Genomic DNA, 19,857 nt, shown 5'->3' on the forward strand with positions numbered 1-19,857 from the left:
GTTTTCTAGACAACTGCTTAGAAGAACCCATGGTTCTGATTGTTGGGGCAAGGTCAGATGAGTCTGGGCATTTAAAACCTTAATATTGACATCACCTGGTCCTTCCAGGTGATGATTGAGAACAATCCATGACACTGTCAGGTCTCAGCTTTCCAAAGGTGCATGCTATAAACTCTGCAGGGTGCCCAAACTTTTGCAGACACCATTTTTTGGTTTTATTTTAAAAGTGTAAATGATGGAAATAAAATTAACTTTGTGTGACATATTATATGATTGTCTAATCTGTCATTTGATGCCTTTTGGAGATTTTTTCAATCTGTTCTTGGCTCCTTAATGCACATTAATACAAATTTTTACCTGGGGTGCCCAAACTTTCAAGCCCCACTGTATGTATGATTTTAGCGTTCTACCCTCCCCTGAAATTTGCCATCTATCCACAAACAGGCAAAGGTTGATATTTTAACATTTTTGAAATATTTTATTTTCTTTTTTGTCTGAAATCACAGCCATATATTCATAAATACCTAATTACTACATTCAACAAAGAATATATTACATTACAATGAATTCAAACAAGTACATTTTAAAAACAGGATTTCACAGCATCTAGACATCCTCCACTGAGTATGGGCTATTGCATGGGCGTGCGTGGTGTGAAACACAGGGTGGCTGGGTAAGGGGCTCACTGTACTGCACCTCCCTCCCCAGGTCATTGGCAGCCTACCTCAGCATTCCTATTCTGCTCTGTAAAAATGACAGACTACATTCTGTATCCACCTGCTCCTCTGAACTGGATTGGGCCTCATTAACTTATAAAAAGGTGTCATGATTAAATCGGTTTTCAGAGATGCGTTTAGAAAAAAGAATTGGGTACGTACTTAAAATACGTACGTAATTGGGTCGGTACTTGGCATGCACATAATTGAAAGGTGTGAGACATACAGTAGACACTTAGATGTAAAGTCCCTGATCACTGGTGGTATGTGTAGAATGTCACGTGGACTGCAACTCATTCACATGCTCCCAAATTCTTGAGGCACTTATGAATAATATACTGTATTTAGGGTGTAGCTGTTCTTTAGTCTTTATAACTTAACTTTCTACAAGTTTTCATTTTACTTTTTTTTTTTTTTTTACGTTGAAATACTGACATCCCCCATTCTTTCTACACCCACTGTCCCTCTGCCATAGCTTCATCAGCCCCTTAAATTCTAAACAATGATCTCATCCCTTTGCTGGCCTTTGGGGTCTTTAATTGCACATACAACCAAAGGCTGAGGCAACATGAGTTACGTAGAAGGTAGAAAGTCAGTGTAAAACATTTGGCTGAATCTCAAAGCAGAGCTGACGAGGAAGATGAATTGCAGGCCGAGGTTGTCAACGGGTAGGAGGCCAGGTAAATCAATCATTTTATGTGTACTAGGAATGCCCAGTTTGCATCTACTTTTTATGTGATTTTGAGTCTTTTTTAACATGTTGGCAACTTTGGATTGTTGAAGTCCTAAAAAGGGGTGAATGCAGATAGTAGATGATAGTAGGGTCAAAGGTATTCACCAGTGGAAGATGGCCATTCTGTTGTGAATGTTTGGCTACCTTATTGCAATTCAATTGAAAATTAAGGGGCCAAAATGCTACCTTTTTATTTTATTTTGGCACTGTGTCCCCACTGTGTCATGACTGCTGATTGGGCTTGTAAGGCGTAACAATATGCAAACCGTCATTATTGGAGTCAAATGCTGTATAATGTCATACAAAGTGAAGTGAAAGGTCCAATGGTAGGATAAAGCATCAAGAACGTGGCTGCTTAAGAGACTCTTCATGTCTTTATAAAATAATAAAGTATGTGTAAGAAAAAAAAGAATTATGTTGCTGTCGATCTCTAATTGTTTTTATGTATGACAATATCACAAGCTAACTAGTCATGCCGGCAGCTGTGAAGCTGACCAAAGGAGTTGATGGGCATTAAAACAGAGAGACACATGTTGCTGTGAAGGAAGGGGGATAAGAGGGCAGGAGCCATGGCTCAGGACCTCTAAGCAAGCTTTGCTGAGCTCAGATGCTAGATGAGGTGGTTGTGGCGGTGTCGGGAGAGAGTAAGAGGAGGAATTTGTCCTTTTCTCTCCCCTACTCTGTTAAATGTCTCAAAATGAGCTGTTCTGGCCAGCAGCAGTACAAACACTAAAAGCACGGCTTTCTTTTCCAACCCAAAAAAGCATAAACATATAAAAATGGCAGGCTTTTTCTTTAAAAGAACAATGATTAAAGTAATAAAAACATACAAAATTCTTTTAAGTCTTCATATTATATACAATACAAGGCTGAAGCACCTTTTAAAATTCTTATTCTCAAATTTTCTATTTCGAAATAAAACATTTCCTTAATTCTTTCCAAAAATGTGCATTTTCTAACTTCTTCCCTAATTTGAACAGTTCTTTGTTTTAACGCAGTACCACCAGGTAGTTTTTACTGTACTTTTATTCTTAAGTGCATTTCCAGTTCAAAAGCTCACATGGCCACTGTGATAAAATCAGTCCCGACTGGCCAGAGGCTTTTGGAGCGTTCAAGTCTCTTGACACCCCTCGTGGGGCAGCTGCTCCCTCATTGGCAGGATTGTCTGTGTAGCTGTGGCGGTGAGGGACGCAGGGACCGAACAATAGAGCAGCAGGCAACTGAAGAATGTGTGACAAGTAGGTGCATGTGTGTTGATCTTCAGGTACTCCTGCCCCATGCTCTCTGGGTTGGCTACATTGGCACACGTTAGTGGCTCGCGGCACAGTCCCTGGCTGGCCACAATCCAAAGACTGCCTGTCCTTCACTGTATGGTCCTGTCTCCTGTGCATTCATCTAGCATACATCCATTCACTCAATTCATTCATTCATCTCATCTAGCCAGCCATATTCTCCTCTATAGAGCCATGTGGACCAGACCATTAAAAATAAACTCTGGGTGTCAGTCTGAAAGGGGAGGAGGCTGGGGGCCCGGCGGCCATCAGGTTGGCGTATTGGGGTCACCTTGGAGGGTAGCCCTTGTAATGGCTCCCTCTCGGCCAGTGTGTCTGTGGCAGTGTCAAACACTTCCTGAAGTGCTCCAGCTCTGCTTGTAGCTTGTCCCTTTCAACTGCCAGCTTCTGTCTCTGGGACATCATCTCCTGCAGACCAGGGTGGAAGAGAAGGAAGACAAAAAAAATATAAGCTATATAGTCAGTATAACTGGAAATCACAACAACGCTAATTGTCTGGGATTTCAGTTGCATGGCATCACTGCGAGGGAGGGGAAAAATAAAGAAGAAACCACAATGTGAGAACAATAAAGAATACGGTGCTGTCCTTCAAGTCACTTCCTGCATGATATATTTGTATCAATCTTCAAGAGGGAAAACATATATTTCTAGGATTATAGAAGTGTATCTAATTTATACTCAAAGAAGTAAGTGTGAAGAAAGGAAATGTGTGGCCGGTAGGTATTGATGAGTTTGGGCTTAGAGGTGATGTCAAGTGTGTTAGGAGGCACAATAAGTGGTGTGTGCATGCATCTTACCCCCATGCTATGAGACAGCTGTTCAGCAGTCAGACTGAGGTTGTAATTCTGAGCTTCTAGTCTTCGACACTGGCTCTGCAACACTTGTCGCTCCAAACTTTGCTCTAGAGAAAATAGGGAAGAAGAAAAACAAATGAGTTGGGGGTTAGAAAAGAAAAGAAAAAAAGAGTGCAGTGAACATTGACCTCTTTGAAGAATCCAGACCATGTGCAAAAGCTACAAGATTAATTCACCACTGAAGTGCACGATACGACCTAAAATCAAAATAACGATTAATTGCACATTTTACCTAAAGATAAATGAACGAATGAATTTAATTTTTTGTGATTAGTTTTTTTTTTTGTCTTCATAGTTCATTGGCAAGGTTAGTACAGTAAATAGGCTCAAATATTGAAGGTGAGATATGTTTTTTAATTCAAAAGTGCTTTTTTGTTCTTTAAAATAATTGAAGGAACCATACAAAGCGGAAACTATTATGTCTATTTATTAAAAATGTATGAAATTGAAATGAAAGCACACATTGTTTGAAATGAAAACGTCTTGTGAAAAAAGTCAGATTTTGGTTTTATAAAAATTATCAAAATTGTTCTTATGGGAAAAATACGTCGATAACAGCTTCAGACGTCAATGTTGATACATTTTCGATTAATCCTCCAGCCCTACACTGACATTTCTTCAGATGCATACATCTATGTCTACAGTGACATTGTATGCTTTAAAAGGCTCAGATTGTTCAGATGCCTAGGCAACTTCTGCTGACTGACTCTCTGGCAGTTCTGATCACACATTTATTTGCACATAACCGAGTTGTAGAGGAAGGATGAATACTGCCCTCTAGTGACGAGAACACTGTGACAACTGTTGAATATCAAGTCTATTCGTTTGTATTGATTTCCATCACCAAACAGTTTGTGACTGTACTCACTTCATGTTCTCTGTAGCTGCTTACCTTCAACATATTCCTGATAAGCTTCAAATATAGATTCAATCCCCTGCCACTTGGAAGGAGGAGCCTCCTCTTCCTCCTCATCCTCTTCTTCCTCTTCCTCCTCTGGACCGGATAAGTCCTCCCTCGTCCCTGAGGCCTCCCGGTGCAGGGCTACAGAGAAGTGCTGACCGTTGGGCTGAGGGTGAGCATGTGAGAGCGGATGGGGAAATGAATGTGCATTGGAGTGAGATTGGGATTGTGAATGCGGCGGCCGGCCCGGGGCGCTCTGAAGCTCTGGAATGTTGTAGTGTACAGAGGACTCCTGGAGGTGGGACGACTCCGACATCGCCATGGCTCCACCTGAAGGACAAGATGGGAGAGAGAAAATGTTTTGTCGTATTTCATCATTTTTTAAATTAATTTCAATATTGGTGAAAGGGTTAGTTGATTAATCTAGGGATACAAATAACGATTGTTTCCATTATTGGTTAATCAGCTGATTGTTTTCGCAATTAATTAATCAAATCGATCAATCCGGTGGTCTATAAAATGTCAAAAAAAGTTGTGAGAAATGTCTGTCGGAACTTCTAAGAGACCAAGGTGACGTCTTTAAATTGCCAGTCCAAAAATCAAAAGATATTCAATTTACTATCGTAGAAGCCCAAGAAACATTTTTTAAGTGGTGAATTCATAGAAACAAAACTAAAAAAAAAAAAAAAAAAAAAAACAGGAGTCAACGAGAGTAAACAATTAAGTTCATCTATCATGCAAAAGTACCAAACATTTGCTGGTTTGAGCTTCTCAAATGTGAATATTTGCTGCTTTTAGCCATTAGCTGCTTTTAGCCATTAGCCATTTTTCATAATTTCCAGATGTTTTCTGACTAAATGATTTATTGATTTACTGGAAAAACAAGCGATGTTCCTGGCAGACCTGCCTTATTGCTGAAATGTGGTCTCCCGTGCGGCTTACCTTTGTGTTTCTGCAGAGCCTTCTGAGTGGACTGAAGCACAGATTCATGGAACTGCTGGGCAAATTCCTCCGGGGTGAAGCTGTCCCAGGGTTTGGTGCGTCCATTGACGCTGTGAGGTCCCTCTTTAGCCTGCAGGGGGAGTGGGGGCCGCAAGCTGTTCAGCAGGCTGGAGCTCTTTTTAGAGACCGGCCCCTCACCGGGCCCCCGGGCCTTGTCTGGGTAGACAGCTGGAGAAGGGGGTTGCTTTGGTCTTAATGTCTCCCCAAGGGGTTTAGGATGACCATTGGGGGACGCTGGGCACTGTGAGGAGGGGCTTTGCGGCCTGACACTGTGGTGTCCTTCTGATTCAGAGGAAGGCTGGGCAAATGCTGAATCTGCAATTATTTGAACTTGTATTAGTCATGAGGTCAAGATCCACATTACTACAGATGGAACGCGGCAATTAGAATTTGTATTTAATTTAGTTGCCTCGACTTTATACAAATAAACAAATGCTGCACTATCCTAGTCTTTTTATGGATGAGAAAGTGTGTATGATTACGTTTATTAGCATGTGTCTCACCAGAAATCTGTGCTGCAGGGCTCTTACACAGTGGATAAGGGGCATGCCTGATGGTATCCAAGGTTACGCTCTTTTCTTTAATGGCCTGAAGCAGCTCCACTACCCTTTCATTATCTATGAGACAGAGACATAAGTTAGTCCTCTCCATAGGTATCTTACTCACAATGTCATAAGCCTCTATTTCTCTCTCTTTATGTCTGTGTGTGTGTGTGTGTGTCATGTGTGTGTAAAAGGAGGTTGAGTGTGCCTGACACTGTGGGAGGCAGTGTGCTGCCATCTGTAGGAAGCAAACGGTAAATCAAGAGGATTAGACTAGGGTCACTGTAAACCCACTGCTGCCCTTCCCAATTCCTTGTCAGAAAGAGTGAGCGCATGTGTGTGTGTGTGTATGTGTGTATGTGTGTGTGTGTATGTGTGTGTGTATGTGTGTGTGTATGTGTGTGTGTGTGTGTGTGTGTGTGTGTGTGTGTGTGTACATGCATGTATAACTGCAAGTGTCTACAAACAGAACCTTGCCACTATTCCACCTTTCTGCCTGGGGCAGTGTACACCATTACATTATGCATTCATTGTTGGCATTATCATTGTTTGACCCCTTTATGAGTCAACATGTTAATGATGTCGCAGTGAGATCGCAGTGCATTTAAAGCAGGCAGAACTCTGCTAAAGTAAAGTATCAGCAAGCTAAAGAGCAGACTGAAAATGACTACTAATTTCTAAAAGCTAAATGAGCATGTAATCAGTCTTATTCTTAACTGCTGAAATGAGATGTCAAAGAGAAGAGACATATGATTGATGGGTGGGGGGTGTTTCTATGGCATGTAAAAGGGACTGGGTAGCTTCTGTAGTGGGTTCTAACCAGCTTGCTGAGCCACACTGATCTGTGCTCTTCTATGCCTTGCGATAATGTTCAAGTATTAATCAATGTCATTACAAAATATTTACTTCACTCAATTCTGATATTTTACCACTGAAGGCCGTTAGCATCCTTGGCACACCAATTATTTACTTCTTTACTAAAATAAAACGGGAGCCATAGTTTATTTCATTAGGAATATCTAAGAGGCATTGTTACGCATAGTTAAGTCTTCCACTAATTATCGTAGTTCTTGAAACATAATCAAAGAAAACGTTTTGTAAGCAACAAAAGAGCAATATAAAGAGTTAGACACAATCACCCAATATATATTTATTACTAGGTTTTTAAGTACTTTTTTTTAAGTAAATCAGCAGTGTGTGATGGAGGATCTTCTCCATACACTGGGCTAAATCAGTTTATTACTATACATTCCCTTACCTCTCCTCTGCTGTATAGTGACATGGGACAGTCTGAACGTGGTGAGGAACCGCTTCTTATCCTCCAGCTCTGGTGCTCGGTCCATTTCCTCAGGGGTGAAGCGCGTGCTGAGTTGGAGAGGAGGAAGAGGAGGAGAGCGTTTCGAGTGTGAGACAGGGGGTGAGGGGCTGCGCTCTCTGAGCCTCCTCCGCCTTTTCCTTCTTTTTTGCTGCACCAACTCATCTCGCTGGCCCACCGTGGTCAGGCCAAACACTCCCAAGAAGTCCAGTTTCTGTGCAGTGAGGGAAAAAAATGTAATCTTAGTTCAATGTTTTGTCATGAGTGCTTGTGGAAAACACAGAAAGCGTATGTGTTGGCAGGTGTTTTACCTCTGTGGAGTCATCTAGTTTGAGTGGGGGCTGCTCTGCTACTCTCCTGAGATGGGCTCTCACCTCCTCATCATCACTCTCGTCATACGAGTCATCCAGCTCATAGTAGTAACCTGCAGCAGGCAAAGAGGTCACTACTGACACACCATTTTTAAATAATCTAAAAAAAAAAAGACTGAAACAGACATCAAGCTATAGCCTATGATTATTCAAAGCATGGGTGCATGTGATCAGGGATAGTGCAAAAGTATGTCCATGGTGAGCAGTACCTTTCTCCCTGGCCTCCCTTCTCCTCTTCTCCTCCAGGTCCAGCTTGCTGACAGGCCTTCGGTGCTGCTGAAGGAATTCGTCATAGATCAGCATTGTGTCTGGACCCTTCTCCAGTGTGGCTACCTGTCCCATCCCTAGGCTGGAGACCATATCTAGCCCTTGTCCTTGTCTACTGTGTCCCGGGTATCCCTGGAGGCTCTTTAATCCAGAATTGCTTTTCATTGCTCCCTCCAATTCATACTGGCTAGACAGGGACAAGGATGCCCTCTGCTGGCTGAAGAAGGACTGGGTAGATTTCTCCAGATCAGCAAGGAATGTGCTGGGTTCCGGAAGGCCCGGAGGACCTCTCAGTGGGGGATACTTCTCAATTGCTCCCCCTTCTCTCCTACGGGCTCCGTCTTCATATTTGGAGGGTCCTGGGGGCAGCCGACTGAGGTCATAGTGTCCCATCCCTGAGGGCTCGTGGTTACGTCTGGACTCTGAGGTGGTTTCTATAAGAGATGCAGGGTTCCACAGGGTGGTGGGAGGGTGGTGTTCACGTGGTGGCTGAGGAGGTTTGGGGGAGATGAGGGGCGGAGGTGCACCTAAGTGAGGGTGGAGGTCCCGGCTTCCTGGTTCATGGTGATTTGGTATGGATCTGTACGGATAAAATGGAACAGGTGTCATATTTAATTGTTAGAAATACTGGACAACACCCAAACCTCCTCTGAAAGGGATTAATACTGTTTTCCAATCACCCCATGCGACACAGAGACACACCATAGCGCTTACATGCCTGGCCTATTTCCCTCCATCCCCGTCAGAATGTCTGAGGGTTTATGTGGCAAAGCAGTGTTATCAAGCTCAGACAGAGTAGCCCAGAGCAGAGTGAGGATGTGGCCAAGGCACACAATGTCCTCCAGATGCACAGGCCTGTTTTTGATCTGTTCAGTCCTTTTAGTGTGGCACACGCACGCACGCGCGCACGCACGCACGCACGCACGCACAGACACACAGACACACACACACACACACACACACACACACACACACACACACACACACACACACACACACACACACACACACACACACACACACACACACACACACAGAGAGAAATGTTTCTCCTGACAGACAGACAATAACAAAAAGATTGACATAGGGTGGGTAGGGAGAATGATGGAGTATCATGTAAAGGGGGAACAAGGGTGAAAAGAGATAGTATGGTGGCAAAAGTCAGGAAGAAAGAAAGGCAGATGGCAGATGGCCACTTTCTCGAGCATTTTTCCAATTCAAACCTGGCAGGAGCACACACTGCATGACCAGTCAAATTATCTATGCCCCCCTGTTTCTGTTTGCATTTCTGTATATGTGTGTGAGTGAGTAAAGGTTTGTTATCTGCAATCTGCAGCCTGTGAGCTGTGATTCTGAGATTATACCCTAGGGTTACTAATAGCAGACGTGTGTATTGCTCCTGTCCTACCAGTTCAGCATTAACCACAGCCTCACTTTTGAATCGCACACAATAACACAAACACAGGCAAAGTAACAAAGAAGGGTAAGCAGTGGGCTTATGCTGTGCAAGGTTGAGAGGATTAGAGAATTAGCCTTTGTGTATGTTAGCAGTCCCACTCACAGCCTGTTTGAAACTCCTACCCACTACTTATGAAAAAGCAGTCATCAGGACCCCACATTACACATACATCAACACCTAAACTGCCTGTTTGCCTACATGTCAGACCTGGGAGGAAGTATGGACAAAAATAGAATAGATGTGATGCTTCTGACATGGTTTATCTTTTTTCCAGTCCTGCCTTAAAAAAAACTTCTAAAGCCTGCCAGCTTCTGAGGCTTTGGAACACAGGCACAACAGCCCCAACAAGGCTAGCAGAGACAGAAAGCAAAACACCCCAAAAATAGTGTTTGCACTGAAAACATGCATGCATTCTCAGAGCAGACACCTACGTGTCTTTGTCAAATAACCTGGGCATAACAACTCAGACAAAAAAATCAATTGCCAAGTCATGTGGAAATAAATACCAACATGGCATGTGGTAAAACTGTAAGTGGGTTTGAATTTTCTGTACATGGTGGCTGGTATGCAATGTCTCACCTGTGTGAGTCTGTCCTGTGTTCTGGTGCATCAGCTGGACGGCCCAAGTCCAAGTGCTGCTCCAGAACCTGCTGGCGGAATTCAGACACCTGGTACTGACGATCCTCTTTCTCCTGCCGCAGCTTACGTTGCCGCGCCAACCACCTCTCCTCCTCATTTGCCCTCTGAGCAATCATTGAGGCAGAGAGCCCCGTCCCTACAGCGCTGGACCCTATGTAGAGGCCGTGGCCTGAGATTAGACCTGGGATGGGATGATGTGGTTGGACCATTGAAGAGTGGAGTCCTGGTGGGACTGGTTTGGGGGCTGGAGGGATGGGCTCTTTGGTTTTATCTGCAGAGGGATAAAGGTCAGATTAAAAATATGATATTAAGGCAGCAACTAAGGATTATTTTTCATCTGACGATTATTTCCTAATTCAAGGATTATTAGTTTTTATACTTCCTTTTATACTGTCAGAAAATAGTGAAAAATATCAATCCCATGAAAAGAGCACAATGTGACGACTTCCATTTGCTTGTTTTGTCTGACTAACAGTCCAAAACACCAAAAATAATAAGTTTATACGGAACTACTGAGTTTTCAAGCAAAAAGCTTGAGATATTACTTATATGTATAACTGGTGATCAATAAATATTTTTTGGGACTCATTCATTAATCAACTAATTCTTTTTGGCTCTGGTTGATATGAAGTGTTTATAGAGCCACGTGTTTATGGGCAGTATGATTGTAGCTTTAGGAAGCTAGAGGGGCAGCACGGACACATACCAGTCCGATTAGGGGTGAGTCTCTCCGGCTTGTTTCGATCTTCCTGCCCCCTCATGGCATGGAGCTCAGCCAGATAGTGGCTCTCCATGGCCTTGGACGCTTGCAGCTCCTTCTCCCTCAGTGCTCTCTCCTTCTGCCTCTCCAGTTCCTTCTCCCTTTCTCTCTCCCTCTCTCGCTCTCTTTCCCGCTCGCGCTCTCTCTCCCTCGCTAGCTCCTTCTCCCGCTCTCGCTCCCGCTCTCGTTCTCTCTCCCGCTCTTTCTCTCTCTCTGCCTCACGCTCTCTCTCTTTTTCGCGCTCCCGTTCTCGTTCACGCTCCCTCTCTCTCTGCCGCAGCTCATCCTCCAGCTGAAGCCTTAAAGGAAGGAAGAAGAGGTCAGTGAAATCCAAAAGAAATCACAGCACACTGCTAAGATCTATTGTATGCATGCACTTGTGACTCTACATTGATGTACCTTTCAGACTGCAGTGCTGACAGTGAGGGGTGCGTAAAGTCGCCAGGGTAGCGGACCCCGGGTAGGTGCATGTGAACAGCAGAGGGATGGATGGGAGGTAACGCCCCCCCTCCTGGCAGCTGATAGAACGGTGACCTCAAAGCAGAGAGGCAGAACGGGTCATCCATCCTGGGAGAGAAGGATTGCATTAAAGAAAAAGACAGAAAAAGAGAAGAAGTCAGTCTCTCCGTGTGACAGCGTAGCATCCACTTTCATTAACCTGTGCGCCTCCATCTCTCAAAGAAGCAACATCAAAGAGTCTTCCATCTTTTCTGAAAGCAGCAGTGTCTGTCAGCTAACCTCAATCACCACACAGCAGCTAGCGATAGACTATGCTGTGTGTTGATGCACAACTGTGTGTTTTTGTGTATGTGTGTGACATCCACTGCTCATCCCCTCATTAAATCCATTACAGCGCAGTGTGTGATGGGCCAATGTCCTCTGATTTTGCTAGGTTGACAGACCAGGGGCACGCAGCCTGTGTGACAGCCCAAAGCAAGCAAGGTCCTTCTTAACACACACACAGTCTACATGATCATAGAAAGTATACATTTAAAATGAATGCCTCTTTTTTAACAAACATTAGGCATAGATTTTCTGCTGCTGGCAATTTCTCTGTATGATCACTGGGCTGTGTTCCCAAAAATGAACTTTAGAATTACCTGAAACACAAACCATTTTATGAGAGAATGGATAAACCACAGTAGTGAGCAGGATACATCTTTTCTCAAATGCATTAACAGCTCCGGGATTCCTTTATGGTAATTTCCCACAAAGCATGCATGAAGAAGCTCCAGATACATATAGAGATAAGTGGCAAAACCAGCCGTGGCTCTCTTTTGGATGTTCATATATTATTCATAGGCATAACCTAGCTTGGCTAAAGAAAAGAAAAATGGGTCTTGACATTAACTGGCTTGGTTTAAGATGCTTTAAAATACATAAAACTTGTTCATTGATAAAGTAAATACCAAGTTTTGTTTGTCTAATACTGCAGAAAATATGAGGCACCCAAAAAAAACTGTCAAATAAGTGTAAAGCTTCTCCTTGATTTATGAAAAACTGCACTGTAATTTAGCAAGCAATAAAGCATCATTACAGCAGCTCTGAGGGTAGTAAATGGCATTACTGGAGCCTTTGGCAGTCAAAAAGGATGTATATGTATTTTTTAATCAATCTCTTAAAAGCATATGACACAGCTGTCCAGGATATTTTTAAACTCTTAGCAGCTGTCTGTCAGATGATACAATACATAAAGCTGTAATTTAGGACTAAGTGCATCCATATGATAAACTCTGCTAAGGGTTGCAAAGAGGTACCCCAGTGTTCAGAGCAAGGATGCATTAGTTTAAAGTGATACTCTGTGATCTTTGTTTTAACACACCTCCTTCCTGTCTATGATGATACTACAAGTTTGGTTATTTTATATCTGGTCTTTGCATTCGGTTACTTTGCTTTTTGTTTACCTGAAACCTGCTTTTTTTTCTTATTTGTACTGCCATCTATCTGTCAAATCTCTCTTCATCTCTCATACATCAATGAAATCTCTCTCCCCCCAGTTTAATAAATATACAAAGAAAGAACATCAATATTTTACCTCTGGTAACATGAATTCAAGGTCAGCTATACATTAATGTGTTTACTGCCTGTCTAAGCATATACTTAGTTAAGCCATCTGCACTGGTTTCCACAATTTGCTCTCTGAGGAAATGGGTGCCAAATCAACAAAACAAGGCTTACCTGTATGGAGTGAAGGAGGGGTGGGGCAGGTAGCTGGGGTGGTAGTAGGCAGCTGCAGCAGCGGGGTCCAGGCCTAAGGGCAAAGAGGGCATGCGTAGGGCATCCTCGGTTGTGGCATAGGGCCGGAAACCACGGAGGTATTCTTCTGGTACATGACCAGGAGGGACTGCATTAGGCAACTGTCTGGGCAGACTGAAGGTAAGAGAGGGGGTAGGGGCACAATAGAGCAAAGCTATGATTAGTTTGACTTGTATGTATACATTGTTGTACACACATACTCCATAAACCTAATTGTTTCTCAGCACCAACAGCAACAAGACAATTGTTTATCATTTGTTTTATCTGCTTATTCCAGTGAGTATAATATCTCCATGAATTATTGATCATGCACTTATAATAATGCAGGTTGAAACGTCCTTAAATTGAAAATATGAAAACTCCTCAAATCCAGAGACCCAGTGTGGGACTCACTTGAGGGGCTGGAAACGTGAATCCTGCATGACAGCACCGGGGGTGAGACCAAAGGCATAGGGGTTTCCCAGGAGGTGGGCAGGGACTGAGTGGCCACCCTTTTCCTGTGGGAGGTTCCCCTCTGCACCCAGACGTTCTCTGCTGGCCCCACGAGGCCCTGAGTCAGCCTGGAGAGAGATACACAGAGAAAGTCTTAGTCATTGTTTGTGAAGACATGTGACCGTCACGGTTGTCAATGCTCATGGAGCCCATCCTGTGCGTGAAAGAACAGGCCTGTTTATGGTGAAGCTCCCTCCCTAACTTGCTCTTTGTACCTCAGGCAATTAATTCACTTTCTCACACAAACCACCTCCCTGTAAAAATGGAAGGATCAACGTTTCTCTGAGGGGGATTTATGATAAACCGGAGCAAGCAGGCAGAGACTGGTAGAAAAACGGCCTTACTGCTTTGCTCTAATTGTAAACCAGAGATGTCTTCCTCATGATGGATGAGGATGAGGTAATGGTAGATGTGCAACAACAGTAATTCTAGAAAGATGATGACTTGGATCTCAGCAAAGTGTGTGTGTGTGTGTGTGTGTGTGTGTGTGTGTGTGTGTGTGTGACTTAAACACTAACATCTAAGAAGACAACAAAGCCCAAAAAGCAACTTCCCTCTGCCTCCGTTTCTCTTCTCTTTCCTTTCCCCTCCCTTTCACCGTTTGGCAGCAAGCCTGGTCTCACTTATCCAATACCACAACAAACACACACACACACACTCACTCAGCAGGCACATACACCGTTTAAGAGCTACAAAAAATCCTGCTGTGGGAGTGCATTTTCTGAAGATTTTGTTTCCCTCTGCCTACAAATGCAACAGTAGAACAGAGAAACTTACAACCCTTGTTAGTTGTACAAGGAAATCATTTATGGATGGATATAGTCAAAAAGGATTTTCACAGGTAGAGTGGAACAGTTATCTCATCCCCCACACAACGAGAATTCAAGTTGAAGTTGGCAAGGGAACAACTAGGAAAAACAGAAAGAAGGAAGAAAAGGAATGAAGAGATCAAAACATTGAGAGGAGAAGGCAGTTTTGCCCCACTAAATTAACCTCTGGGCTCCCTGGGATTAGAAAGAGATCTTACAGCAGCACTGTCCTCTCTCTCACTACTGCCTCTGATCAAATAAATCCAATTTAAGGAACCATTACTTAGATGTCCTTGTCAGCAGCCACTGACCCAGGCTAACACTGTAGTCCAATCTTAAACGGCTCTAATGTTTAGACTCCCCCTTTGTTTCTAAGACGCCCCCACTTTGCTGTTGTTTAATGTTACTGTTTTCTCCTTGTTGTTTGTTGCGCTTCACTAAACTGTAAGACACTCTACTCCCTCAGACCTCCTGGCCCCTAAAAACCCATTACGCCACTTCCATCATTTCAAAGCTTTATGAGCACAAAGAGATGGTAGACGTTTCCTCCCAATCAGCAGCCGACTGGAAAAGAGGTTCATACATATCAATAAAGGTCAATATCACATTGTAGCTTGGGAGACACAAGATGGCGGGCTCTCAGTTTGCTCCTTCTCCTTTCTTCACAAAGTGTCTTCTTTTTTATCTGCCTCCTTGTCCGACACTACCAATAGTTGATGGGTGGTTGCCGGTTAAGTCTTCTTTAAAAGCCCTTATGGTATGTGTGGGGGACAAGAGGACACACATGTATTCATGTTAATTTCTTAACCCACATGGACTTGCAGATGAAGTCACACAGTGGGTATTTCTTCAGTCCATCCCCTCATGAGCATCGTAAAGACGTACTGCTGCAAATACATATTACTGGTTAGTGATGCCTCAATGTCTATCGCATTGTCTGTCAATCAATATTAATCAATTTTTATACTCGCACTTATGGCAGCTTTGCTAACCTATTAACCCTTTGCTAAGTGATCAGTGTTTAGCAAAGCTGTCATCATTGCTCGACTAACACCACTGATAGTACAGTTTGCTGTGTAGGGCTGGGTGATTATCCCTAATCACAATTTGTCAGGGTATAATTAGAACAACAAATTGCACATCTAAACAGTTGCCAAATTAACAGGCAGAAGTCAAAATATGGTCATTATCCCAATATTATCTTTTTAAATTATGATAAAAAGATACCTGTATTATTATGAATAATATGATACAGTACACCACTATTGTTGTGTTATGTGACTGGAGCAGACCAATCTCTGCCCAAACTTAACCACAAATCCAGTTGTTGCTTTGGAAAGGGACCAAATAAGAAAATTCACTGACCATCTTTGATGGCTTTACACCACAAAGACCCTTTGTGACAGATAAAATCATGCAGTCTGTTTATAATCTATTTAGAAGTGATGTTTTCTATCTGGTATTTATCTGGTGACCAGAAGTTGTTATGAATCAAATGTGGTTTGTGAACCTGTGGTCAATGTCCTGTATCATACACAGTTTGTGTGGGACAGGGGCATGGTTTCATAATTATGGCTATGACTCAATAACTGTCAATTGGTGCAATTTCCAGACACAAATTAACACTAAAATTGAATCAACCTCCAACAAAGTTCACCAAAAAATCCCATCATCAAAAAATGGAACAAAGATGCCTGTAAAACAACAAAGCATTGTGGTGTTGCTGCAATTTCACAACTGACTAGCTTCTGCTTCCTCCTTTTACAATTAATAGTGTCACTGAAAAGCAGCAAGTCCCTCATACATGTAAGATGACCAACACGTTTGTAAATGACAGTGTGTGCATATGGTTGCCATGCTGTATGCACATCTGTGTTGCCTGAGCTTAGTACCGGTTTGGGTATGTCTGTGCATGTGTGTGTGGATGCACGCCCATAGAAAACCTGCAAAAAGGTGTGGGTGTAACAGGTCAGCACCTAGAACAAGCATACACCACAAAGACAGAACCTTCCATGCCCATTAGAGAGGCACCTTAGTCACTCAGGCAACTACACATCACCAGCACCACCCCATATACAAAGTACAGAGCACAAATACAAGCACTCAAATTCAAAGAAACATCCATTAACAGCCATCTTCCTCTGTGCAAGCCAGGTCCCTGTAACCCCCACTGAGGGTGGGAGACCCTGTGCATTGTAGAGCGCTCGTTTACGCCTCTCAGATGGAGCCATGAATCCAAATTGCCAATTAAAAAGCAATTACAGGCAGCAGCGGGAGCAGACTCCTGCAGTCATTAAAGCAAAATGCCAACGCACCAAGCTCTCCCTCCTTCACTGCCTTGTCTATCACCCCCCCACTAAAAGACAGACTCAGCTACAGAGACACCAATCAACCATTCTCACACACAGAACAGGACACACAAAACACAGCAACAAAAAAGTTTTTCTTGGACGCTCTACAGGGAATCCAGAGAGCAGACTCCTGCCACTGTATGCAACTATTTTCTCTGTATTAATCCTTCCTCAATCCGAATCTCCATTTGTCTTCAAATCTTCATTTCAGTTTTTTTGTGTGGTTGGTATGGTTGTGTTGTATTCTTCCTGATCAGTAATTAGCAAAGGAAGCAAAGCTCCAGACAGTTTCATCTTTGTTTAAGAAGGACATTCTGATGCCGTGGATGTGTGTCCTTTACGGCCCCGTGGCTCTTTGTGAACACAAAGTTATATGTGCTCGCTGAGGCGGCCCCGCGCAAATAGGGGCGATGTTATGACGCCAGCTATTGTGACGCATCCCCACTGCTACCACCCTGACCTCTACTCCCAACCCCTTGTCCACATAACCTCCCTTAACCTCCTCATTCATTGGCTGGGTGGCCCCACGCTGCTGGAGATGCCACAAACATAGTGATACCACACACATACACACACACTGTGCTTCTGTCTGTTCAATTCTTTTCCTGCTCTTTAAAACTTGCTATGCTGAAGCAATGACAAAAGGGAGACATCATTGGGAGAGCTCCTCTGTCTTTCCAGCCCCTCCCAGGTCTGGTTGACCTTTGAACTGTAAAAGGTCCATTCTGTAAAAGCTATAGCTACAGAGGGTGAGGGGGGGTTTGGCCAGGGGAGAGGACAATAGCCTAAATGCTACCATACATTGCTGTCTAGCTGACCTCCTCACTATCCTTTCGCTTTACCTCTTCCCTCTTTCTCCAGGGAGCTGTCAAAGTGTCTCAGAGAGTTTCCGCATGTTGCAGATTGCTGTTGGTAAATGTGCACTTGGCCTCACAAATTAGCCCTAAGCTGAGATAAGAAGGCTTAAAGCAAGGCCATAATCCATAATCCACTCCTTATCAAAGCAAGCAGCTCTCCCTTTTTCTCTCTCCCTGACTACGTAACGGAGTGGGTGTTGGGGTGACGAGGCGGAGGATACACTTGACTGCTTGAGTTAAGAGGTGTGGCTGGTGGTGGGGATGGGGTGGCTTAGGAAGCTAAAGGCTGGGGACCCGGGAGGGGCAGGGCCAAGTGCAAGAGGGCTAAGTGGGAGGGGGGCTGGAGGGGCACAGATGTTAGCTGCCGTTGAGGCTGTCACCTTGACATCCCAGTAGCAGCTGGCATTGTTTAACGCATGGAGTCGTTGGGGGAGGGGAGTTTAGTTGATGTGGTGGTCAGGGAGGGTATTGAGCGAAGCTGACATTCATTGACCTGCCAGCTATGTCACATGTACGTCAAATACATAGTGCCACACTATGGGTTAAAGGCCATCTATAAATCCATTAATCCCTCGAGAGCTTGTCTGTGTGCTCACTTGTACTGGCAAGCTAAGGAAAGAATGAAAACATTTTTGTTGCTTCAAGAAAAAGAAAGAAAATACACTGGAAGAATCTGAGGCTTTAGAAAGAGCAAGTGAAATAAAAAAGGGAAGTAAGAAAAAGGAAGAGAACATGCTTAAGGTCAGAGTGATAGGTGTTTAAATGGGGTTTTACCTGACGTCCCTCGCTCCTCCAGAGGCCGTTGCTAGTCTTTGTTGGAGCAATGGTGACTACAGGTGGAGTGTTTGGCACGCTGTGGCCCACTGGGGGGACCAGGACAGGCCCTGGACCAAGGGGACCCCTCTTGGGTGTACTGACTGGAGAGCTGTGGTTGGTGGCCGGGGAGGACACTGGAGAGGACTCACTGCTAATGGAGGATGCAGCTGGAAAAAGACAGAGACAAATGACATGAGTACGGTGAAAGAGAGAACATAAGACAAGCTAAACGTCTATTGATAAAAAGCAAGTGTAACAACACTATGATCCTGTAGCTCCTTCACTGAGGCATAAATTGGGTTGCAGAACTACAGTAGCAACAAATTACATGTACACACACTCACACCAACACAGAGGGTGTAATGGATGGCCCAAGGCCCCTATTATGATGTGCGTGCTTGGTAGTAAACAGGCTAGCAGCCATACTGAATGTATATACGGTCAGTGGTGCTTGCAGCTACACAAAAAACTCTCTCCTTCATCGCGCACACACACAGCAGGTGGTAAAAAGCTGGCCCAATGAGCTTCTCTGCAGAGCTGTAGCTGTGCCACATTAACGAAGCCCTCCAGGGAAACCCTGTAGCACAGGGTCACGGCCCGGTCACATGCCTTGCTTTCCACCCATCTCGCTTTCTCTCCCTCTCTCTAGTTCCAAAGCTCTTAAGTAATATGCTCACTTTCACATACGTTCATAACTGCGATTTCATCTTTCAAACCATCCATCTTTAACTCCCCCCATATAGGCTACACCTTACGTTTGTCTATGTCCACTGTCTCTTGCCTTTTGTCTTTTTTATTCCTTTGTCTTCCCTTCTTCTCTTTATTTCTCTTACATTTTAACTTGTGTGATGTCTCTATATTTTTTCTTATTTCTCTCTCTTCTTCCCTCTTCTCCTTATAGTGCAGTGGGCTGCATGTGTCCTTCGCTCAGAGTGAGCAGAGCATTACACAGTCAAACTGGGTCACAACCCTCTCAATGGGACACACACTTCGGCGCGGTAGCGAGGACAGCAGGAGATGTGCGCTTATGTGTGTACATGTGCTGGTAGTGTGCTTTTGTGCATAAAACATGCTTACATGCAACCACAGCAGCTGAAACCTCGGGCCACTTTCAGGATTATTTCTTCTCCAATTATCACCATCAGAACAAGAACCACAGATCTCTTACACAACCGCCATTTCCCCCTGCTTTAGTTTCCATGGCAACATAACCTAACAGACAACGTCCTCTTATGGTAGGTGCGGTCAGAATATTGACTGATTTTAAACACCTCATTCTAACTAATGCCACTAAATAATGGAAAGCATCAATAATGGCAGTGAGGTGACGGTCTAGAAAAAATCTGAAAATCTATGTGTGTGGTGTTGAAACACAGGGAGGGGGTGTGTGTGTGTTTGAGGAAGAGGTGATGATGATGCATGTGA

General features: G+C 43.8%; 1 protein-coding gene across 3 annotated transcripts in view; it reads right to left on the reverse strand.

Annotated features, from left to right (window-relative positions):
- Positions 1-2,884: 2,884 nt before the first annotated feature.
- gse1 (Gse1 coiled-coil protein) overlaps positions 2,885-19,857 on the reverse strand; it is a 154,300-nt gene continuing 137,327 nt past the window's right edge. For 2 of the 3 annotated variants that reach the window (XM_034886726.1, XM_034886905.1), the window contains exons 4-17: positions 18,391-18,599; positions 13,501-13,667; positions 13,030-13,221; positions 11,251-11,418; positions 10,798-11,150; positions 10,032-10,362; positions 7,936-8,573; positions 7,667-7,779; positions 7,299-7,569; positions 6,002-6,115; positions 5,439-5,813; positions 4,488-4,826; positions 3,539-3,642; positions 2,885-3,149 (exon numbers count right to left, since the gene is read on the reverse strand). In XM_034886726.1, the coding sequence (XP_034742617.1) occupies positions 3,009-3,149; positions 3,539-3,642; positions 4,488-4,826; positions 5,439-5,813; positions 6,002-6,115; positions 7,299-7,569; positions 7,667-7,779; positions 7,936-8,573; positions 10,032-10,362; positions 10,798-11,150; positions 11,251-11,418; positions 13,030-13,221; positions 13,501-13,667; positions 18,391-18,599 (3,515 nt within the window). In that variant the 3' untranslated portion in view covers positions 2,885-3,008. The remainder of the gene's footprint in view (positions 3,150-3,538; positions 3,643-4,487; positions 4,827-5,438; positions 5,814-6,001; positions 6,116-7,298; positions 7,570-7,666; positions 7,780-7,935; positions 8,574-10,031; positions 10,363-10,797; positions 11,151-11,250; positions 11,419-13,029; positions 13,222-13,500; positions 13,668-18,390; positions 18,600-19,857) is intronic. The other variant, XM_034886812.1, reaches the window with a different exon arrangement.

This window comes from Etheostoma cragini, chromosome 1, assembly GCF_013103735.1.
Source record: "Etheostoma cragini isolate CJK2018 chromosome 1, CSU_Ecrag_1.0, whole genome shotgun sequence".
Lineage (NCBI taxonomy): Eukaryota > Metazoa > Chordata > Actinopteri > Perciformes > Percidae > Etheostoma > Etheostoma cragini.